Here is a 24,444-nt window from a genome sequence, read left to right as displayed (position 1 = left end):
TCCCTGCCGCCTGCCGCCCGCAGCGCCGGCCTCCCCCACCCCCCCGCCTCCGGAGCCGCCCGGCCTGGGAACGCCCCCCAGCCGGTCCTGCCCCCCACCCGGGACCTGCCCCCCAGCCGAGTCCTGCCCCCCCAGCCGGGTCCTGCCCCCCAGCCGGGACCTGCCCCCCGAGCCGGACCTGCCCCCCGAGCCGGACCTGCCCCCCGAGCCGGACCTGCCCCCCAGCCGGGACCTGACCCCCGAGCCGGACCTGCCCCCCAGCCGGGACCTGCCCCCCGAGCCGGACCTGCCCCCCAGCCGGGACCTGACCCCCGAGCCGGACCTGCCCTCCCCCCCCCCCAAGCCGGACCTACCCCCCGCTGGGACCTGCCCCCCAGCCGGGACCCGCGGGCTCTGGTCCCTTCTCTTCGCGTCTCCCAGGGCCATTGCCTGGCTCCGGTAGCAAAGGCTCAACAGAGGGCCCTCCCCCACTGTTCGCCCTCAACAGGTTCCCGCCCCCGCCCCTGGGCCAAGCGGAAAGAGGGTTTGTCCTGTCTCGGACCCCAGCCTGAGATTTGGCTCCATTGTGGCCCTCATCCACTAGCCCAGCCTCAGGGACCTCTGGCTTCCTGTGCGGCTCTGCGGAGTCCGCACCCCTCTTCCCAGCCCGGAGCCACCTCCCACTTCCTCTGGTTTGGGCAGACTGGGCCCAGCTTCACCTGTGGCCTCCCAGCCCGGCTGGCACCCAGCGCCAGGGCGTCCGCAGGGAGCCCCAGCCCTGGCCAGGCAGATGGAGCCGGGCAGGAGCCTGCACCATTCAGTCCTCGGAGCCCCAGACAATCTGCCACGAGCCGGGAGAGGGCTGTGGGTGTGAGGCTGCAGGCGTGGCTCTGGCCTGGCACCCAGCCACCCATGCCTTGGTGTGTTCTCTGCCTGGAGAGCCCTCCCCCAGCCCCGGCCCTAGTGCCATGTCTGCAGCTCTGAGCTGGCCCTCATCGGTTTGCCCCAGGGACGCAGGAAGACAGGTGCTACCCTGTGGGCATGGCACCTGGCCCTGCGGGTCAGCCCTCAGGCTTCCCTGCCGGGCTCCTAACCACGGGCACCTCAGCCTGCTCCCCAGCCCCAGCTCTGCCTCCGAAGCCTGGAAGCCTGGCTCCTGTCTTCTCTGCCCCCCACCCTGGTCAGTTCCAGCCTCCCCAGTGGTGGGGGAGGGTCTGCTCAGGAAGTCCCTTTCCAGTGGGGTCTTAGTGCAGAGTCCAGGGCCTGCAGGTGGCTGGGGGCGGGGGAAGGGGGGTGCACTGAGCCCTGGAAGCCAGCAAGGTGTCAAGTGGAGGCTCCAGGCCCTGGCCTCCCCACCACACAGCCTGGAGGACAAGTGTGGGACTTGGTCGCTGAGGCCACCACCCACTCCTGCCCAGGAGTAAGGCCCTCCTTCCCCATCTCAGCAATCTCACTCAGGCTTTCTAGGGAAGTCAACTGAGCACAAGAAGGGATGAGCTGCATGGGGTTGCATAGAGTTTGGACTGAAACCTGGGGCTCCGGTAACCTGAGCCCCTGGGGACCCTCCCGGCCCTTACCTCGAGTGTTCCACAGCCGCCTGCTTGGAGCGGGGTGTCCGCGGCCTCTGCCCGCAGACACAGTGGGAGGGGCTGCCCCCAGGCTCCCTGAGCGGCGTCCGCTCGGCCTCTGGTTCCCCGGGTCCTCTTCCATCTGCAGGGAGGCTCCCCGCCTCCCAGGGAGAGCAGGACGGGAGTGGGACGTAAACTGCAACCCCAGCGCCCCACCTTCACTGCTCTCCAGTCCCACGCCCAGGCAGCCTGCTCCGGTCTCTGGTGTCGATTTCCTCACCTGCAGAGACGGTAATTACACTCGTCTCACAGGCTGTGCAGAAGACGGGCTTGTGGGAGTTTCTGTAGAGTGTTCTTGCTGCTATCAGTCATTTGATCAAACATTTCTCAGGCTCCTCCTACCCCAGGTCTTGGAGAGACAGGCAGGACGGCGTGGTGTGGGAGTGGGTTTGTCGGTTGCTCTGGTACAGAGGAGGCTCTCGCCAAGTGCCATTTCCTGAGACTGGGAGACCTGACAGAAGAGCAAATATGTTGCGCCCCGGAATCCAGTGGGGCTGCGGGGGGTGGGGGTGGAGGAGACCCAGGTGGAGAGGCATCAGGAGCCTGGTTCCGGGCACAGGGCCCCTCAAGTGGCAGGAGTGGGTGAGGTCCTCGGGGAGACTGCAGTCCCGGTCCCAGCTGGGAATAACCCTGAGGCCAAGGATTGAGGGGGGCAGCCAGGAGAGAAAGGGGGACACTGGGCATTGTGTGACCAGGGCATGTAGAGCAAGCAGCTTGGACGAGGCGCTGGAGCAGACTCCACGGAAAAGGACTGAGGAGTCTGTCGAGGGGAGAGCCGAAGGCTGGGCAGGTCCAGGCACTGGTTCAAGCACAGCCGTAACGGGGAGAAGAAAGAAAGCTGTCACTGGGGAAGGGATATGAAGTCAAGAGAGCGATGTTTTGGTTTTGGCTCTGATTTATGGTCTGCTTAATAGCCTTGATTTCAAGCAACAGGAAACAACTCAGGGTGAGTTAAGCTCAGAAAGGGAAGACTGCTGATGGCTAGGGCTCAGTCTTTGAGCATTGACCTGCCAGCCACGAGCTCACAGTTCAGTTCTGGGCCAGGGCACATGCCCAGTTGCGGGCTCGATCCCCAGTGTAGGGCGAGCAGCCGATCAATGATTCTCATTGATGGTTGGTGTTTTTATCTCTCCCTCTCTCTTTCTGAACTCAATAAAAGCATGTTGCTCTCTTTAAGAGAAACTGCAGGGATCTCAGAATGGAAGCCAATCCCAGAGTGTTTGTCTTGGTTCTTTGAAGCAAAGCCAGGTTTTCTGAGACGGTGGCTCCCCCACTGAAGGAGCCACTCCTGCCACGCGCCCGGTCGCCACATAGAAAGGAGGGTTCCAGATTATCCTTCACGTGCCTCTCGCTCAAGATCCAAAGTCCCGGGGGAGCAGGAGCGCCGTGGCTGCCCCACAGCCACGTGTGCTCATCTTTGGATGCAGAGATGCCTGGCCATGGATTCCCTTGAGAGGCTCCCTCGTCCACCAGGACCACACACACTGGACGTTTTCCCAGAAGGGGCATGGAAACCGGTGGCCAGACACAGATCCGCTGCTCATTGTCACAGACCGAGCCTGTGTGACAGCAGGGAGAGGGCCATGGGGAGGGAGGGGGTGAAGAGCAGACCAGAGCAGGCGCCACCGCTGGCACTGGTCCCATGTGCAGGCCCCAGAGCATGTGGAGAGGATCCGGAGCGTGTGGAGGACCCGGAGCGTGTGTGTGTGGGGGGGGGGGCGGGGGGGACTCGGAGCGTGTGGGGAGGACGCAGAGCGTGTGGACGGGGGGACCCGGAATGCGTGGTGGGGGCGGGGGAGGGACCCAGAGCGCGTGGGGGGGACCCGGAGCGCGTGAAGGGGAAACCGGAGCGTGTGGGGGGCCCCGGAGCATGTGTGGGGGGATCCGGAGCATGTGGGGGGGACCCGAAGCATGTGGGGAGGACCTGGAGCACTTGGGGAGGACCCGGACCGTGTCGGGGGGACCCGGAGCGTATGGACGGGACCCGGAACGCGTGGTGGTGGTGGGGAGGAGCCGGAGCACGTGTGGGGGAACTGGAGCGTGTGGGGAGGACCTGGAGCGTGCGGACGGGACCCGGAGTGCGTGGGGAGGACTCGGAGCGTGTGGGAGGGATCCGGAGCATGTGGGGGGGGACCCGGAGCATGTGGGGGGGACCGGAGCACGTGGGGAGGACCCGGAGAGTGTGGACGGGACCCGGAGCGTGTGGGGAGGACCCGGAACGCATGGTGGTGGTGGGGAGGACCCGGAGCACGTGGGGGGAACCCGGAGCATGTGGGGAGGACCCAGAGCGTGTGGGGAGGACCTGGAGCGTGTGGACGGGACCCGGAGTGCGTGGGGGGGGGAGGACCCGGAGCGTGTGGGGGGGGGGGACCCAGAACGTGTGGGGGGGACCCGGAACGTGTGGGGGGGACCCGGAACGTGTGGGGGGGACCCGGAATGCATGGGGGGGGAGGACCCGGAGCGTGTGGGGGGGGGGGGGGCCGGAGCGTGTGGGGGGACCCGGAGCGTGTGGACGGGACCCAGAGCGTGTGGACGGGACCCGGAGCGTGTGGACGGGACCCGGAACGTGTAGGGAGGACCCGGAGCGTGTGGACGGGACCCGGAGCATGTGGGGAGGAACCGGAGCATATGGACGGGACCCGGAACGCGTGGTGGTGGTGGTGGGGAGGACCTGGAGCACGTGGGGGGGAGCCGGAGCGTGTGGACAGGACCCGGAGCGTGTGGACGGGACCCGGAGCGCGTGGGGAGGACCCGGAGCACGTGGGGCAGGAGCAGGGTGGTCCCATGGAGCAAGGAGAAATGATGGGGTAGACCTAGGTAAGTTATTGGGTTTTGAAGTTGAAGTTTGATGGTTTTTGTTTTCTTTGTGAAATAAAAGGCAAGCTCATGAGCTGAGAGGGAAGGGGGAGACGGAAAGGTTGGAGAGGAAAGTGGAGCATTTGAATAGTCATCACAGGAAGTGGACGAGCCCGGGGCCAAACGGTGCAGGGCCCGGGCAGCATTGGTGGCCAGCAGTCATGCCCACAGGAAGTCTCCACCCGAGAAGAACAGGTTCGTTAGGACTCACTTCTTAGGAGGGAAGGAAGAGGCACGGCCACAGCCTTTCTGGCTGCTGCCGGGAGGACGCACTGCCGTGCACTTCAGCTCTCGCCACTGAGCAGCGGACTCACCAAGAGTCAGCTGGGTTCATTTGTATCGAAGTTATTTATTCCAAGTGCACGTGTTGTAACTATGAGTGCAATTAAATAGCGCATAAAGGGATGGAATATGACTGAAAAGAGTTTTGTTCCTGTGAAAACTGGGTTAAACATTTTGGAAAGTGAGTTATAAAAACTTCTGTCGGTTAAGTGTTTGTGGGAAAGGCAACTTACAAAAGACGAGGAAATCAGGTCTCTTCAGAAAAATCCTGAATCTGATTGCTTCCCCACTATTCTTCAGCTAACTGACTGCCTATGGAACAATAGTGCAGCAGATTGCGCCGAAACTGGTGTGGCTCAGTGGATAGAGCATCGGCCTGCGGACTGAAAGGTCCCAGGTTCGATTCCGGTCAAAGGCATGTACCTTGGTTGCGGGCACATCCCCAATAGGGGGTGTGCAAGAGGCAGCTGATCGATGTTTCTAACTCTATCCCTCTCTCTTCCTCTCTGTAAAAAAAATTAATAAAATGTATTTTTTTTTAAATAGTACAGCAGATTGAATGCTGAGTAAAAGGGCTAATATTGTATAGTTCAGGAAAATCAGAGGATTCATCAACTCCAGCTCTGGGCATTGCTAAAGCTCAAAGCTCACATGATGTGGCCACAGCTCTGCCTCAGTCGCCCCTTCTTTCCAATTCCCTCTGGATTCGTTCATCCTTACACAGGCTCTCCTCTTGGGAAACAGGGTGCCAGCTGCGCCAAACCTACATCCGCACATCAGATCCACAGATCAGAGCTTGCTGATGCTCCTCTGGGAGGGTGGGGCGCTCTCCTATGATTGACAGTCCCTCCAGATTGACCTTCCCCCAATCTCCCCTCTCCCCTGTCAGAGAGCAGGAATGCCCAGCTGCTCTTGCTAGACCAAAGGCAACATGACAATGAGATGGCCCCAAACCCAGAAGACCCCTGGGTGGAGTATCTCTCGGGGTCTCAGAAAGGAGACACTGGAAGTTCAAATGTGTCCTGTGTCATCAATGCCTAAGTGTCAGAGAACTCTGACTAGTTGAACAGTCTCTTTTTCAGACCAAAAAACACTAGTGTGTGAGACTCCTCTAGCCATCCTTCCTTGGGTGAAAGAGATACTGCCTTCCCAGGCCCTAGTATTTAATAGATGCTGGGGGGAGGGGGGGCGAAAGAGTTAGTTTGCCCAGGAGTACCTATTACCATCTCAGTTTCACCCACACATAGTTTACTGGGTCCCTTCTGAGGCCAGTCCGAGGCTGCACGCTGAATCAGACATACCTGGACTCAAGGCCTGTGTGGTGAGGGACTCAGGGCAGCAGTGACAGACAAACAGGCATCTAGATCAGAGTGATTGGTGGAGACAGAAAGGTCTGGGCACACAAAGCAGAGGCACTATAGTGGACATCTGTTGCTTTTTAGTGTTATACCGTAAATCAGCGAGTTAGTGTGAGACACCTTAATGAGCCAATTAATTAGGAGTCTTTTATCGCGCGAAGGTTCAGAGCAGAATATCTCTGTCAAATTCTGAACCAACAACATGGAAGAAGCTTTCTCTGTTTAAGCTTCCAGTCCTTTGTCTCCCAAATGTGGTTTTTCCGGACCTCCTGCTGACTTTACAAAGAGCTCTGTGTAAGTTATTTTTGCAGACAGTTTGTGACCTTGGATACATAATGAACAAACACTTGGCATGAGAACATGGGAATATTATCAGTATCAGCATTAGCCTGTTACATCAGATGGATAGCTTGAAAGTTCAGACAGCTAAGATTTTATATTTTCCTATTATTCAAACTAAAACAGTTATTTTACAGAATAAGGGACTATCTAAAAATAACAAAGTGGACCTACAGGATAAGAGACTGTCTAAGAATAACAGAGTAGTTCAAACAGCAGTTTTCCACCAGCTCCCTACAATCCATCCCTCATTTCATTTGGGGGACCACCCAGGACAGAGGCTGCTAACTGTCCCCAATGCACGCTCTCCCCTCCACAGCAGGACAACTCCTCGGCCTGAGGACAGGCCTGCCCGGCGTCCAGACCGCACTCTCAGCCCGGCGCAGCGAGGCACGCTCTGTGACCAGTCCGCCCGGTGCGGTGTCAGAAGCGATGCGTGCCGGTCGGACCCGCGCCCTTCGGGAGGAATGGGCCTTGCCTTCCCCTTTCCCGGTTGGCATGAGTTCTTGGGGCTGAGCCGGTTTGTATCATTCGGGGCTGCCTCCCGGGGAGGGGGCTTTCAAAGCTTTGGAAGAATGGGCAGAGAGCACTGACCTTTAATTGGCTAAAGGGACAGACTGGGGCGGAGCCTGCTGATTTCCCAAAGGTCGTGATTTCCTTCTATGTTTAAAGAAGCTCTGCTTTTCATCCTGGGACATAGAAATCCGGGAAAATCATAGAAATCATCTTCCTAGAAGCTTTGTTTGGCCAACTGGCTGGCCAGTGGGACGGACGCAGGAGAGTGCTGCCTTTCACGGGCGGGACCCTCCCGCCCCTCCGGTTTCCGCAGGCTGGGTAGCAGAGCGGGGAGCGTCTCAGCCCGTGGATGCACCACCGCAAGCATGTCAAACTCAAAGGCTAACACGGGCCAGATAACAAAGTTCACATTTATGGTCACAGAAAAAAAGCCTCAATTTTTATAGAAACATATGTTATTTCGATAGAGTCATGCTGAACACAAAGGGCTGAAAAAATGAGTCATCATTAACATGAAATAACAGAACATTTTAATAAAAATTAATACTTTTTCTTGAACATTAACTTACCAGACTCTGAATAACTGCACAAATTAATAAGCATAACGCAAATAAACCTATTTTCCTTGTTCTTTGAAAGAGAAATAGTTCCTGTTGCGCACACCCGACAAGTCAGTATAAGACTAATGATGTGGCAGTCAGCTGCTAAAGTATCCGCTGCTGGTGTTAGTGGAGAGAAACCGTGCGCCTGCGCATAAGGTGTGTGAGGGAAATGAATGCAACACGATTATAGTCATCAGTCATTAGCAAACGCTGTAGTTCGTTTTAATAATTATGTATAACAGGATATTGTAAAAATTAAATTACAAAATTTTTATTTAAACTTTTCTTACATACCGTTATATTGGCTGGGCCAAAAAAAAAATATTGTGAGCCACGAGTCTGACATGCTTGCACTGTACCCAGGGAGAGAAAGACAAGGTAGGGTGCCCAGGCTGCTTACCTGCAGGCAGAGGAGGAAGAAACGTCTGTCTTGCTTAAGGCAATCTTATTTGAAGTCTCTCTCCCAGCAGCTCAACCTGTATTTTAAAATTCACTCACCCTCTCTCCGCGGTGCTTTGGTGGGCCTCAGACCAAGCACTGCCTCACACCCCTGGCCCAGAGGCTGCTCGGGTAAGCATGTGTCCCACAGAGCCATGATGGGCAGCGGGGAGGAAACTCATCCCTTTGCGTAAGGGGATGTGGGGGCCGAAGCCACCGTCTTCCACAGGCCTGACACGGTCAGCCCAGAGGGCACACGGGGAGGGGGGGGAGAAGCCAGCTCTGAGGACATGCCCAGCCCCGCCTCCAGCTACAGCTGAGGCTGCTCTCCTCCTTTGACTTCTCAACTAAGGAAGCTAGGCCTGTCCTTGGAGTTTCCACTAGTTTAGGTTAAATTTCTAACCCTTGCTACCAAAAGCAGCCTCAGTGACAGCCTTCATCTAAGCCTGAAGTATTGTGGAGGCAACATGGAAGGCAGATGCCAGAGTTGAGTCTTGCAAGAGTCAATACCAGCTAAAGCTTGCTTTAAAAAATGGGTTTATCATAAGGACACATGTGGATCTGAAAGTCCTTAGGCACAAGGAAGACAGGCCCAGGGATGTTCATGGCTGCATCACTTCCTTCCGGAGCAAGAGGTACCACCTCCTCCTGAGGGTCCTCTGCTAGGCTCTTTCTACCTTCTAGCGCCCTCTACTGACACAGAATCTCTGCTGCTTAAATACCTTGGATCCCCAAGGCCCTACCATTGAGACACGTCTTAATGCAGCAATTTCCAACCAGTATGCTGCGGTGGACATACCTGTGATCCCCAATAGTGTTAAAGCATGCACTACCTGACTATTTACTTAGGAAAACTGACCACTTTTCTCTTATGTTGTCAAATTTATTATCATTTGTTGTTGTTAATCCCCAACCATATTTTTTCATTGATTTTTAGAGGGAGTGAAAGGGAGAGGAAGAGACAGAGAGAAACATTGATGTGAGAGAGAAACATTGATTGGTTGCTTCCCGACCAGGGCCAGGGAACCCGCAACCAAGGTCCATGCCCTTGACTAGAATCTAATGCGGGACCCTTCAGTCTACAGGCCAACGCTCTATCCACTGAGCCTAACTGGCTAGGGCTTAGGTTGTCAAATTTAAAAATGACAACAGCCAACACAACAATAGCCATCCAGTGTGAATGAATCAAAATTATACCTATTTTTTTTCAGAGAGGCAAAAACAATGGAGGTGAACGTTCTGTCCAGTGTTACCCCTGAATGTGTAAGTGGGCTGATAAAAGAAGGCTTCTTTTGGAGGGGCTCCTAGTTCAGCTCTGATGTGAGGCAGGCTTAAAATGGCCGAGTAAGAAATGAGGAACAAAGTGGTATCCCCAAGGACTGGCTCTTCCCTGGATTTATCCCCCTTGCCCAATCCTGCCATCTCCAGTTCCAGGGCAAAGTCAGGATTTCTTTGGGGTCAGTCAGCTCAGATTGAAAGAGGGAGGGAGCTGGCTGCTTCCTTGGAGGGGAGAAGTACTAAAAGAGGTGTGGGGGGGGGTGGGAAGAGCAGAAGGGGGAGGGAGGACAGATGGCAAGGGTAGGAGGGAGAGGGAGGAGATGGGGTGGCAGAAGGCATTGGCAATGCCTGAGGTGATGGACCTTTTGCACTCCAGAGAATCACAGTGCTTTTCCTCCTGCAGAGAGCCAGCCGTGGGCCTTGGGGTGGTGCCCCTACATGTACGCCTGAGGCCGAGAGCTGGAGCACTGGGACAAGATGCTCAGCAAGCCCAGGGAGCTGGAGAAGTGTCGGCACTCACTCTACAGCACCATGGATCCCAACCTGACCTGCCTCATTCTCTGAGGCTGTGCCTACTGAACCTGTGTGGCTTTTTCCTTCACCAGGTTAGGGAAGTTTGCTGCTGTTATTTCTTCAAACGGATTCTCTATCCTTTGCTCACTTTCTTCTCCTTCTAGCACACCTATTATGTGAATATTTCATGTTGTCCCACAGCTCCCTTAAGTGTCCTCCTATTTTTTAAATATTTTTTTTTTCTTTTTGATTCTCTGAGTGATTTTTTTCTGCCCTGTCTTCCAATTCACCAATCTGATCATTGGCTTCTCCTAATATTTTTTCATGCTGTTGAGCATCTTTACCATCATTATGCTGAACTCTATGTCTGTTAAATTTCTTATCTCCATTTCATTTAGCTCTTCTTCTGGAGAATTCTCTTATTCTTTCATTTGAGGGTTCTTTATTTCTTTATTTTTGTCTTTCCATTTTGGCTCCCTGTATTAGGTGGATCTGTCATACCTCCCAATCTCTAGTGCAGGACAGTGTCAAACACTGTTTCTGACTAATTATATCAGGCAAAGACCTAAACCTTCAGTGACCAGCCTCTATTTGCAGACTGATTATATTTAGTCCTGAGTAGCCTTAGGTGATCCTCCACAAGTGGGGCCATAGATTTTCCAACAGGGTGGGCAATTACTTCTGCCTATAAGCTAATTTTTTTCTGATTCTTTATTTTTATTTTTTTATTTTTGTTATTTTATTATTTTTTTCATTTTTTATTAAGTTATTATATGTGTACATATCCTACCATTGCCCCCCCACTCCCCCTACATGCTAATTATTATTCTTAGTCTCATGATTGGCCTCAGAAACCCCACAGGATGGCACAATGGGTTTTCCAATAGGATGGAACAACTGTCTCCTAAGTAAAAACCGCATGGATGGCAGAATTCTGCCTGAGAAAGATGTCCCCTGCAGCATGAGAGAATGACTCAGCACAGGAAATTGAGATGACTGTCCTCTGAGCTCCAACCCCAGAGCCCTCAACCCTAAACTCTTCACACAGCTCCATTCCACTTTGTCCTCCCTCTGCAAGAGCTCAAAGTGAATGGCTGCACATGAAATTTTGTGTGTTGATCCTTTAAGAGGGTTCCTGAATTTCCAATCAGCTCTGGCTGGCAGACAGCAATCCTGCTGCTTTTCACAGCCAGTTGTTATGTGGGCACCTTTCTCAGTTCTGGTGCTCTGTGCTGGGGAGCCCAGCTGAGGGTTTAGACCCAGAGTTCTCAGTGAGTACCCCCACAGCCGAGATATCTCTCCAAAACTTCAGCTGCTGTCTGTGGGAGCCCAGCCAGCCCTTTTGCACCCATGCCCTTCCTACCAGTCTCTATTGCAGTCTTCACTTTCCATCTTTGGTTATCAGGATCCTCTCCAGCTGGTCTTCAGTTAATTATTCAGGATGGTTGTTGTTTTTTAGTATTTTAGGTGCAATTCCAGTTTGGTCCTTGGAGCATGTCAGTGTAGCATCTACTTACTCTGCCACCATTTTTTATCTCCCGCAAGAAAGTTTCTTGAAGTTTAGAAAAGTGGCTCATGGAATGTCAGCTCATATTATTTGTTTCCTTCTAAAATCATGACCCAACAAATGCTTGTCAACTTGGCAGCTCTCCAATAACTTAAAAAGAGGTTTTCTGTATTTTATTCACCTTATCTACGTGTTCTTGGCATGAACAGTAGTCTGCCTCAAGCAGAGAAAATAAATATTTTCTTAGAATTCCTTTCCCAGAAAAAGAGTTCTTAGCAAATAGTGATTTTATAGACGGACTTTGATTACATAATTCTTGGGAAGGCTGGTGAAGTAAAAAATGAAAAATTACTTGCATCAATTAGCTAATTTTGCAATAATGGTACATAACAAACAATCACAACATTTCAAAGTTCTACCAAAATGAACATTTATTTCTCATACGTCTATGGTCAGCTGATTAGGTCTGGCAAATCAACTTTGAGCTGTTGGTCTGGCTGGGCTCAGGCCCTCATGCAAGCCTGCTCCATGTTTCTTGATTCTGAGCAAAGGCTGACAGGGAAACAGATACCCAGGGGAAATGCTTTCCATGGTGAAGGCAGAAGGGCAAACACATGTTTTCCCCTAGGCTTGTGTTATATCACCTAATATTCCACTGGCTGAAGCAAGTCATGTGGCCAACTTCAAAATCAAGGGATAGGGAGACAAACTATGCCTGTTTGTGAGATGAATTGGAAAGCTTCTTGGCAATGAGCTACATGGAGGGGTGAGGAATTTAGGTGATAATTCAATGTTCCATGTTGATGTCCCCTAGAGATGGGAATTCCAGGGGCCTGTGCCTGGCTCTGCAGTCTTCAGAGACCTCACTGCTATGTGGCTGCTGTGGTGCTGCAAATTTGTTATCCCATAGTGAGGAGACCCCAGGTTTGCACAGCCATTCACCAACTATGGGTGTGTGTGTTTTCTGATTTTTTTATTGTGGAATTCTTTGCCCAAATTATTGTAAGAACCTCAAGCTATCACAAATGTCAAAGGAAGAAAAGAATAATTTTTACCTTCTTCCTCTTTCTAGTTTCACATGTGTCAGACTCCATCTGGAGCCCCTCTTTGTAAAAGTGTCTGAAAAATAATAAGTGCCAGATTTCCATTTTCAGAAACTTAATAAAGACCTTTAAAGAGGACGGGGCAGTGCTGTGTGTCAACCACACTCTGGGGCCAACCTGAGTCCTGGGATCCCGAAATAAGGGGTCCACACAGAACAGAGGTCCTGAAAAACCACAGGAGTACTCCACTCATCACTGTAGTACTAGTCACGCAGAACCCACAGGAGTACTCCGCTCATCACTGTAGTACTAGTCATGCAGAACCTCTCCCTCCTCAGGCTGGTTCCTTCCCAACCCCCTCCCTGCCCTGCCAGGATGATCAGAAACCCCTGTTAGAAAGTCAGGGAAGCACTGGAAGCACAAATCAGAGCAGTGAGAAAGCTACTGCTCTCCCCTCTCCTGCTGTGCCTCACATGAGCAGAAGCCAGGGGAGGGAGAAGCAAAGGGGAACTTAAACTTTAAAGGAAGATGGAAATTTAGACTACTACATGAGACTAAGATTTTTTATTTTGATTTTTTATTGGTTTCAGAGAGGAAGGGAGAGGGAGAGAGATAGGAATATCAAGGATGAGAAAGAACCTCCGACACACTGGGCATTTTGCCCTTGGCTGGAATCAAACCCGGGACCCTTCAGTCTGCAGGCTGACACTCTATTTACTGAGCCAAATCAGCCAGGGCAAGAGACTGAGCATTTTAAGTGCTAGATATACAGCCTGATGTGTAGCTGGACGTTAGCAGGGAACTTTGTTGTTATCTAAGAGTGATCCAAGGGCAGAGGCTTGCCCGGACTCTGTATAAAGAGCAGGGAGAAGCCACCTGCCCAGAAGATTTGAATGAGTCACTGGACAAAAAGGATGAAGCAGTTTGCTGACTACATTCCATAAACCTGACCCTTTCAACATAATGGATATATTCTTCCATTGGATTTGGTGTGATGAATTTTACAATAGAAAACAGCCTGTTATGTGTTTCCCTAATATTAAAATATGGAATTATTTGCCCAAATCTCTCTCCCACTCCTCATTTTTACGTATTTCAAGAGCAATCTCTCTCAAAGTGAAATGGCCATCGGGCTGGGGAGAAAGAACTAGGAACTGCACGGGGTCTTTTAAGGCGGGCAGGTGGGTAAACCAGCGCAGCTTCCCACGTTTGGAAATAAAGGAAAGGGAGTCTGGGAAGGGTCCTTGTGCAGGGCCTTGGAGCGAGGAAGTGGCGAGGCTGCAACTGGCACCAGGTCCCAGTGTCCAGAAAGATGTCATCACCACATACTGCTAGACACAGGCAGCCAAGACAGGCCGGCATGCGGCCACCCCCAGGGGGTCTGAGTCCGCTGGGAGGGAAGCCTCTGTCTGTGCGCCCTCTAGTGGCTAGTGCGGCGTGCACGTCCCACTTTCCCCCTCCAGGCCTTTCATTGTCCCTTCTCCCCTTTCTCCCTCCCTTTTCCTCTCTCCCTCCTCCTGCCAGGCCTCCCTCCTTTCTTTCCCCTCTCCCTTCCTTCTGTCTGTGTAAATTATCCGTTTATTTCCACTGATGAGAAAATATAATCCCGCAAGTGACCAGATTTGATTCCTTTTGGACTTTTGATTTTGAAAATATGTGGGGGGTTTTTGTTTGTTTGTTTTTTATCAGTTTATTGATTGACAAACTTGTTAAGACAAACCTCCAAGAGGTGGATGATCTGAGGGCATGGAAGCACCTGTGTACACCTGCCCCAGCAATGCGTCCTGTCCTGTCAGGAGGGCCACCGGGATATGATTGACAGGCCGGTTCCCAGTCCTCACGCCTGCAGCTTGACTTCTGTGTAGCTAATGTGTCTCTAGCGCCCTCTACTGCTTAGCATCGTTCTCAGTGAAGGAGCACTGGGAAGGGTGGATTTGGAGTTAACTCACAACTGGTAAGTAAGCCTTCCCAGAATTGGCCCCTGTGCCCCTCCCAAGCACCACCTCTCCCTCCCCATCAAAATAACGCTAACCTGGTTTTATGGCAATAGCTTCTTTGCTTTTACCGCCTAAGCATTCAGCCTTAAACGCTGTAGGTTGTTTGGTTTGGTTTCAAGTTTATGTAGGGAATCAGAAAGCAAGCATTTTGTGTGTGTGGAATCTTTCACATGATGTTTTGAGATTCATCATACACTTGGGCGGGGGATAATAAAGCTGGAAATGGAGTTGTTGGGTCATAGGGTTTTGCATATCTCTCCATTTAGTAGGTAAAGCCATACTGTTCTCCAAAGTTGAAGTACTAATGCTCATTCTCACCAGCAGAGTCTGAGAGAGACTTGATGTGCACTGCCCTCATGGCTGATGAGGTCCAACACTGTGTTCTGTCCACTGGGCATTCCTCCTTTGTGAAGTGCTTGTTTCTGACTGACTTGTTTCTCTATTGAGTTACTAGTGCATTTCTTATTGATTTGTAGGAATTCCTTTCAACTTGATGTATTGCAAATGTTTCCTACCATCCTCTTTTTTAAAATTATGAATATACTAGAGGCCCAATGCACAAATTCGTGCACGGGTGGGGTCTGGCCAGCCCAGCCCCAATAGGGGCGAATTGGGGCTGGGCCTGTCGGGAGGAGGAAATGCTGGGAGGTTGGCCAGTCTGCCCACCCAGATGGGGGTTGGAGACCTGATTGGGGCAGGGCTGGCCATGGGGAGGGGCTGTGGGTGGTGGGCTGGCCAGTCCCACCCTCAAATGGGATGGGGAGTGCTGATTGGAGGCCAACAGTCTGGGGGAGGGGTCATGGGTGGTTGGCTGGCAGCCCTTCCCCTGATTGGGGGGGGGGGGGGGGAGAGGTGTGATCAGGGGCGAGGCCATCCAGAGGGAGGGGCTGCGGGCCTATCTTGATGGGGCAGGCTAATCAGGACCGTGGCTGGCCAGGAGGGTGAGGGGGTGGGGCATTAGGGCAGCTGGCCCCGCTCTTGATCAGAGTGGGAGAATCCAATCAGGAGTGGGAGGCCATGGGGAAGGGGCTGCAGGAGGTTGGCCAGCCGGCCCCAACCCCTGATTGGGCCATTTTGCTGGCCATAGTGGGCATCATAGCAACTGGTCATTATGGTGTTACGCTATATATAGAGAGAGAGACTAGAGGCCCGGTGCACAGAATTCATGCACGGGGGAGGAGGGAACTGTCCCTCAGCCCATCCTGCACCCTCTCCAATCTGGGACCACTTGAGGGATGTCTGACTGCCCATTTAGGCCCTATCCCACCAAGATCAGGCCTAAACAGGCAGATGGACACCCTCTCACAATCCAGGACTACTGGCTCCCAACCGCTTAGCTGCCTCTGCCTGATTGCCCCTAACCGCTTCACCCTGCCAGCCTGATCACCCCCTAACCACTCCCCTGCCAGCCTGATTGACGCCTAACTGCTCCCCAGCCAGCCCAATTGCCCCTAACGGCCCTCCCCTTCCAGTCTGGTCACTCCTAACTGCCCTAATCTGCTGGCCTGGTTGCCCCCAACTTCCCTCCCCTGCAAGCCTGGATCCCACCAACTTCCCTCCCTTGCAAGCCTGGTCCCCCCCCCCCCCAACTGCCCTCCCCTGAAGGCCTGGGTCCTCCCCCCCCCCCACTACTATTCTCCCCTGCAGGCCTGGTCACCCCCAACTACCCTCCCCTGCAGGCCTGGTCCCCCTCAACTGCCCTCCCCTGCAGGCCTAGGTCCCACCAACTGTCCTCCACTGCAGGCCTAGGTCCTCCCACCTGCCCTCCCCTGCAGGCTTGGCTCCCTCTTCCCCCCCACCTCCCAACTACTCTCTCCTGGTTGCTTGTTTCCTCCCCAACTGCCCTCCCCTGTTGGCCATCTTGTGGCAGCCATCTTGTGTCCACATGGGGGAGGCCATCTTGTGTGTTGGAGTGACTGTCAATTTTGCATATTACCCTTTTATTAGATAGGACTAGTGGTCCAGTGCACAAAATTTGTGTATAGAGCGGGGGTTCCCTCAGCCCAGCCTGTACCCTCTCCAATCATAGACCCCTTTGGGGATGTCCAACTACCGGTTTAGGCCTGATCCCACAGGCAGTCAGATATCCCTCTTGCAATCTGGGACCACTGGCTCCTAACCACTCACCTGATCACCCTAACCCATCTGCCTGCCTGCCTGATCACCCCTAACTGCCCTCCCCTACTGGCCTGATCTTGCCCCTAACTACCCTCCCTTGCCAGACTGATCTTGCCCCTAACTGCCTCTGCCTGCCTGGCCACCCCTAACTGTCCTCCCCTGCAGGCCTGATCTTGCCCCCAAATGCCCTCCCTGCTGGCCAATTTGGTTCTGATTGGTTGGTTTCTATGTCAGTCAGCATCAAAAGCTCCATCTCCTAGACAGCCATTGATTCCTCACACTTCACCCAGATTTGGTTCTGATTGGTCAGTTTCTATGCCAGTCAGCATCTCTGGGCCTATCTCTGTACCTGATCAGAGAGATGAGGCTGATCAGCAGCTCCCACAAAAGCCCAGAAAGAAAGAGAGACGAGGCTACTGGCAAAGCCCAGAGAGAAAGAGAGTGGCAATGGCTGATCAACAGCTGCCTTGAGGCTGCAGATCATACCCTTTCTCTTTGGGCCTCTCTCTGGGCCTGATCCACAATCAGTGCTGGGTCACCATGGCAACCTAGCACTGACTGCATGACTGACTTCTGGTGTTCAGATGAGCCTTTGGTTGTTTTAAACATTATGGATCCTAGCTCTTTTATACGGTATATAGAATAGTGACCCAGTGCACGAAATTCATGCACAGGGGTGTCTCTCAGCCTGGTTTGCATCCTCTCCAATCTGAGACCCCTGTGGGATTGGGCCTAAACTGGCAGTCAGACAACCCCCTCACAATCCAGGACTGCTGGCTCCTAACTGCTCACCTGCCTGCATGCTTGATCACCCCTAACCACTTTGCCTGCTGGCCTGATTGCCCCCACTGCACCCCTCTGCTGGCCTGATCACTCCTGCCTTCCCCTCCTGGCCTGATCACCCCTAGCCGCCTCTGCCTTGGCCCCACCACCATGACTTTGTCTGGAAGGACTTCTGGAAGGTCTCATAGTCTAATTAGCATATTACCCTTTTATTAATATAGATAGGATATGACATACTGCCATAACTATAACATATGTACCAGTATTACTCTATGAGAATACATACCTCATGCGCTAGGAAGGCATCTGATACATTACATTGTATATGTTGTAAGTAGTAGAAAACACTATATTCATAGCAATAATATACACCCTATGACTTCCCTTCCTGATTTGGGAATGGTTCCCCAGTTCTTTGAACATTTCCTGGCCCATAATGTTTTTGTTTTTGTTTTTGTTTTTTGTCATTCAGTGTAACTTTATTTACTGTTTATTGCACATGATTTGGGGTCTTTAATTTCTAACCACCAAAGATTCAAAGGACTATTTTTTCCATAAAGTTTAACATTAACATCAGTGAATTCATGTATTCATGTATTTTTGTAAACATCTGAATTATTGTAAACATCTGAATTATTCACATTGTCATAGATCCTGAACTCATAAGCATGTACCATGCACAGGCTGGCAGCAAGCCAGGAAGCCACTCTGCAAGCAAACAGATACTCTGCATAAGGAGAAAAGTCATAGCACAATATTTAATGTCCAACCTGAGTCACCTCAGAATGTTATATTGGGTCTAGTAATAATTAATGTCGTTTTCTAATACTTTTTAAAATCGAATTTATTTAAACAATACAACAAAATTTAATCAACAATATAGTTGCCGTTGTTTTCTACTACTTCTGCCCAATGCTCAGGAAGCATTTTAATCCCTCTGTTGTAAAATTCTTGTGATTTTGATGCAAAAAATTTGGTCAATGCATTTTTGAGGCATTCTTCATTATTAAATTTTTTTCCAAGAAGAAAGTTTTGCAAAGAACGAAACAAATGGTAACCGGAAGGGGCAATATTAGGAGAATATGCAGGTTGAGGGAGAACTTCCCATTCCAACTGGCGCAGTTTTTCAGCAGTGATTCTTGCAGTATGCGGTCGTGCGTTATCGTGGTGAAGAATTACGCCCTTCCGATTAATCAGCGCGGGTTCTTTTTCTCTTAAAGCTTGGGCTAACCTTTCCAATTGGGCACTATACACTGCACTTGTAATGGTTTGGTTAGATGGTAAAAGTTCATAATGAAGAATTCCTTTAAAATTCCACCAAACACACAACATCACTTTTTTCGCATGCAAGTCAAGTTTTGGCGTGGGCTGCGGAGCCTCATTTTTGTCCAACCATTGAGGCCGCCTTTTCAAATTAACATACAGCACCCATTCTTCATCTCCGGTAACAATTTGCTCTAAAAACGGCAAACGGTTTTGACGAGAGAGGAGCGAACTGCAAATTGTGACTCTTTGATTACGGTTGTTGTCGGTCAACTCATGAGGAACCCATTTTCCAAACTTTTGGACTTTGCCAAGTGCACGAATTGATTGGAAATTGTTTTTTGTGAACAATTTAAAGTTGTCGCAAGCTCTTGTTGGGTAATTTGAGGATTTTGCACCAAAAGAGCTTGAAGAGCTTCTTGATCAAAATTGGACACACGGCCTCGACCACTCTTGTCATCTAACGAAAAATTTCCCTCGCGAAATTTCTCAAACCAACGCTGGCATTTTCTGGCGCTAACTGCATCTTGACCAAGAGCACTACAGATGTTTTTTGCAGCCTCACTTGCTTTTCTTCCTAATTGGAACTCGTAAAGCATGCAGTGCCGAATATGCTCTTCATCCGCCATCTTCTTAGCCCTAGTTCTGCAACAAAAACCAAACCAAACACAAACTTTTTCAAGCAAAACTTGTTAATTGCACTTCACACGTTCTGTAGATACCACGTGTTTGAAGGTTATGTCAATACAAGTCAACGCCAAACAAGATTTTAAACGAATGTTAAAAAACGACATTAAGTATTACTAGACCCAATATATATTGACTTCTTAATTCGTATAGTGTCAGGAACTCAACTGCTTGGTTGGTGACAGGATTGACCTGGTTCAGAGGATGATTCCTGGGGGGTAGCAGGGATGGGGGAGATCCTCACTGGAGGAGGATTTTTTCCCATTGATTTTCAGAGTGGAAGGGAAGGGAAGAGACAGAAAGAAACATTGATGTGAGAGAGACACATCCTCGTGCACTCCAACCAGGCCCGGGGATTGTGCCTGCAACCGAGGTGCATACCCTTGACCAGAATCAAACCCGTGAACCTTCAGTCTGCAGGCCGACACTCATCACTGAGTCAAACTGGCCAGGACAGGACAGCTCTCTCTCCACCTTATAGGTGCTAGATAAAACCTCAGAAATCCTTTGGTCTATTCTCCTTGTCTTTTCCCCAAATTAACTCAGAAATTATCTTTTTTTTAAAATCAAAGATGCCTCTGAGGATTTATTGAAAGGCATGGATCCTCTCCACTGAAAAATGAGCTTTTGTCTGCACTGTCCCATACACATATTTGCATATTATTTTGGGGAGAATCAAAACTTTTTTTAAAAAGGGGAATAAAACCTGAATTAGAGAAAATAATTTCAATGAACTATAGGAATTTAGCAAAACACAAACAGTTAAATAAACTTGCTAATTTCATCAAGTTGTTTTTAGTTGTTTTCAAGCAATATTATTAATCCATTAAGTCACAACATAATCCATCCATATTTACAAGTTAAGTGCCACTCCATATTTCCTCACTGGTGATTACCATTTTATATGAGCTTCTTCGACAAACACAATGAGAACATAAATTGCTAAATGTTGGTAAGTCAGTTCAATAAGGCACTCAAATCCCAATTAACAATGTGGCACTTCCTCCTTCTGTAAAATGAAACATGGCCTGTCTTCATCATTTTCAATTCTTCTTCATAAAAAGACATGTTCATCTTGAACTTGTCTAAACATGGGCTTATGTAGATGAGAAAATCATCTCATGGTGACAGTTTACTAAAGAGGAATACGGAAAACTAGAGTTTGAGAATAGAGCAGAAAGGAGTACCTGAGGAAGTGTTACACCTGCATCCCAGTACTTCGCCCAGCACCTGGACTGTGGCAAGGATTGTAGAAAGTGAACCTTGAATTCCAGGGAAAACATTGCCTTTATTGCTAGATAATTTCTCTAAAACAGTGATTTTCACCCAGTGTACTGCAAGAATTTTTAAAACATGCAGTACCCAACTATTTAGTCAAGGGCCCTGCCCTCTTTTCCCTTAGATTGTCAAATAAAAATGACAGGAGCCAACACAATAGTTGTCTGGTGTAAATGAATCAAATTATACTATTTTTTGTCAGATCAGCAAAAATTTTAGTAATTAGTGTTTATATGTGCCATGAGATGAAAAAGGTTGAAAACTGCTGCTCTAGAAGCAAGAGAGGAAGTCATAAAAACAAAAATCCCAACAAAATTTTTTTAGAAAAATGTTTTATTTTACATATTTAACTCTTTATTTAGCTCTTAATAAAATACAAGGGTGAGCAAAAGTAGGGTTATAGTTGCATGTGAAAGTGTGTTCTTATAATATTATGTGTGTTCTTATAATATAGAGGGCTGGTGCACAAAATTCATGCACTTGGGGAGGTCCCTCAGCCCGGCCTGCATCCTCTCACAGTCTGAACCCTTCAGGGGAAGTCCACCTGCCACCTTAGGCCCAATCCCCCCAGGAAATAGTTTTATTGTATAGGATTTATTTATTATTGTATTATTTTTCATATGAACAAATGTAAACATACTTTGCCCACACCTGTGTATTTAAAAACCCCAAGCAAAAGCCCTGCCATTCATTGGGCTGGAAACAAATCCTTTCAGTGGTCTCCACTGGCCTCGGGGAGGGCTAGGAGCATGCTCCCCAGGCAGGCGAGAAGTCCAGCAGGGAGAGGTCCTGTTGCAGCGGGTAGCTGTTTTCCTCCAACACAAAGAGGCTCTGCACCTTCAGGACACAAGGCGCTCCGCAGGCTGCCAACAAGGAGTGGAGCATGTCTGCTGCAACCAAGCCGTAGGTGACCTCCGAGGGCGGGGCTGCGGAGAACGGAAGCACGCACACTCTCAGTGTCCAGTCCCGCAGGCAGAAACACGCACTGCAGGTTCACTCTTCCCCTGGCTCTCAGACCCAACCCTACTGTAAATTTCTCTTGCTCTCCCTTCACTTTCTAGTCACAGCTTGTTGAAGGTATGCTAGAATGGTGACACTGACTCCTGCCATGGAGAGAGGGCATAGATAACATGCTGTTCAAACTGACAGCATTTGCTGTTATGGTACAGATACTAGCTTCTTAAAGCAATAGAAGAACTGAGATTAATGTTTTCTTAAATTCAGCCTGAAACCAAAGTTTTGTAACTTGGCTTCTCCTAGGCACCTCCAAGCCCAGCACAAATAGCACCTGCAGATTTCTTTGGAGCACATGCTGGGTGGCCCTGGGCAGAACGTAGCCAGCAGTGGATCTTGGCCTCCACCTCCTGGGAGGCCTCAGAACCAGCACACCCAGTAGACAGCTTCAGAACACATTGAAGCACCACACAACCACCTCCACAAGCGACACACTCAAGGTGCGGACTCAACAGGCACCAAAGTCCTGCTCTATAGGGTGTGCCCTTGCACAGATGATCCTCCACAAGGTAGCAGCCAGTGCTTGCAGCCTGTTGGCCAGGAGGTAAATCCCTCTCATTGCCATGCCAACAGCAATCAAGGCTCAACTACCACAGGAGGGTGTTCACAGCCCAAAAGAGGAGTGCACCTGGAATGCCCAACGTGGTGGTGGGGAGGCTGTGCCACTGGACCCTACAGAATTCCTACTACATTAGGCCAATTTACCAAGCCCAGAAGACACAGCAGCTCCACCTGATTCACAGAAACAAACACAGAGAGGCTGCCAAATGAGGAGATAAAGAAACAGATTCCAAATGAAAGAACAGAACAAAACTCCACAAAAATAATTAAACAAAAGGGAGAGAAGCACACCACCAGATGCCGAGTTCAACAAAATGGTTATAGGATGCTCAAGGAACTTAGGGAAAAAGTGGTTAAACTTAGAACTTAAAAGCATAAAAAAGAAAATGGAAATCATAAAAAACAAAAAGTCAGAATAGAAGAATACGCTAAGTGAAAAGAAGAAGAATTTACAGGGGCCTGGCCATTGTGGCTCAGTGGTTGAGCGTCAACATATGAATCAGGAGGTTGAGGTTTGATTCCTTTTCAAGGTTTGATCCCTGGTGGTGGGCATGGAGGAGGCAGCCAGTAAATGATCCTCTCTCGTCACTGATATTGCTGTCTCTCCTTCCTTTTCCCTTCCTCTCTGAAATCATTAAAAAATAATAATAATTTACAGGGACCCTGGCAGGTGTTGCTCAATAGTTAGAGCATCAACTGAAAGATCCTGGGTTCAATCACCAGTCAAGGACATATACCTTGGCTGTGGGTTTGCTCCCCACTTCTGGTCAGGAGGCAATCAGTCAATGTCTCTCTCTCAAGTCAATGTCTCTCTCTGTTTCTATTTCTCTCTCCTTCCCTAGCTCAGTTCCACTCTCTCTGAAGAACAACGGGAAAAAAATATTCTCAGGTAAGGATTAACAAAACAAATATATATATAATATATATATACACACACATACATACTCGGGTGAGAATTTTTTTAAAATGTCCATACTTCCCAAAGCAGTCTATAGATCCATTGCAATTCCTATTAAAATACCAATGACATATTTCACAGATCTAGAATAAATATTCCATAAATTTATACAGAACCACCAAAGACTCCAAATAGCCCCAACAATTTTGAGGAAGAACAAAATTGGAGGTATCACACTACCTGATATCAAACTCATGGTGCACCACTGGTGGGAATGCAAACTGGAACAGCCACTATGGAAAGAAGTATGGAGTTTCCTCAAAAATATTAAAAATGGAACTTCCTTTTCATCCAGCAATCCCACTTTGGGGATATAGCTGAAGAAACATAATATACTCATTTGAAAGTATATATGCCTCCTATAACTTGATATGTGGTATTGTAATTCCTCAAAATTTGTTCTTCTTTCACAAGATTACTGCAGCTATTTGGGGTCTTTTTTAGTTCCATATAATTTTTTGGAGTATTTGTTCTAGATCTGTGAAATATGCTATTGGTATTTTAATAGGGATACACTGACTCTGTAGATTGCCTTGGGTAGTATGGACATTTTAATGGTGTTGATTCTACCAACCTATGAACACGGTATATTCTTCAACTTGTTTATATCTTCTTCTATCTCTTTTTTCAACATCCTATACTTTTTCAAATATAGGTCTTTTACCACCTTGGTTAAGTTTATTCCTAACTCTTAATTTTTTTGTTGTTGTTATTGCAATGGTAAATGGGATAACTTGTTTAGTTTCTCTCTGGAATTAATTATTGGTGTATAAAAATGCCATCAATTTTGGGGTGTTCATTTTGTATCCTGCTACATTGCCAAGTTCATTTATTAAATCTAGTAGTGTTTTGGTAGAGCCTTTAGGGATTTCTATGTACAATATCATGTCACCTGTGAATAATGAATATTTTACTTTCTCCTTTCCAATTTGGATGACTTTTATTTCTTCTTTTCTGATCACGGTGGCTAGGACTTCCAGTATTATGTTGAATAAAAGCGGTGAACATGGACAACCCAGTCTTATTCCTGTTCTTAAGGGAAACAGTTTTCGTTTTTGCCCAGTTAGTATCATACTTGCTATAGGTTTGTCAATATGGCCTTTATCATGTTGAGATATGCTCCTTTATTCTCACTTTACTGAGAGTGTTTATCAAAAGTGGATTTTGTCGAATGCTTTTTCTGCATCTATTGATAATGATCATGTGATTTTTGTCTTTCAGTTTGTTTTGTGATGTATCCAGTTTACTGATTTGTGAACCTCAAAATCAAATGAATAAAAAACCTGATGAACAGAGGGAGCAGACTGACAATTCTTGGGGAGAAGGGAGTGTGGGGGGTGTGGGAAGAGATTGGACAAAGCTTACACCTATGGACAAGGTCAGTGGGAAGTGGGGAGGGGAGAGAGAGAGGAGGCCTAGGGCAGGGCGGGAACCGGGAGTAGGGGA

General features: G+C 49.4%; 1 protein-coding gene across 5 annotated transcripts in view; it reads right to left on the bottom strand.

The window, feature by feature from the left end:
- Window positions 1–19,916: 19,916 nt before the first annotated feature.
- SHLD2 (shieldin complex subunit 2) overlaps window positions 19,917–24,444 on the bottom strand; it is a 117,366-nt gene continuing 112,838 nt past the window's right edge. For 2 of the 5 annotated variants that reach the window (XM_084904156.1, XM_084904158.1), the window contains exon 10: window positions 20,629–21,391. In XM_084904156.1, the coding sequence (XP_084760282.1) occupies window positions 21,207–21,391 (185 nt within the window). In that variant the 3' untranslated portion in view covers window positions 20,629–21,206. Of the gene's footprint in view, window positions 21,392–24,444 lie in introns of all 5 variants that reach the window. The other 3 variants (XM_084904160.1, XM_084904159.1, XM_084904157.1) reach the window with 3 other exon arrangements.

Source organism: Pipistrellus hanaki (assembly GCF_964339955.1).
Source record: "Pipistrellus hanaki genome assembly, chromosome: 14".
Lineage (NCBI taxonomy): Eukaryota > Metazoa > Chordata > Mammalia > Chiroptera > Vespertilionidae > Pipistrellus > Pipistrellus hanaki.
Note: the sequence above shows the minus strand (reverse complement) of the source record. Positions and strands in the feature narration are given on the sequence as shown.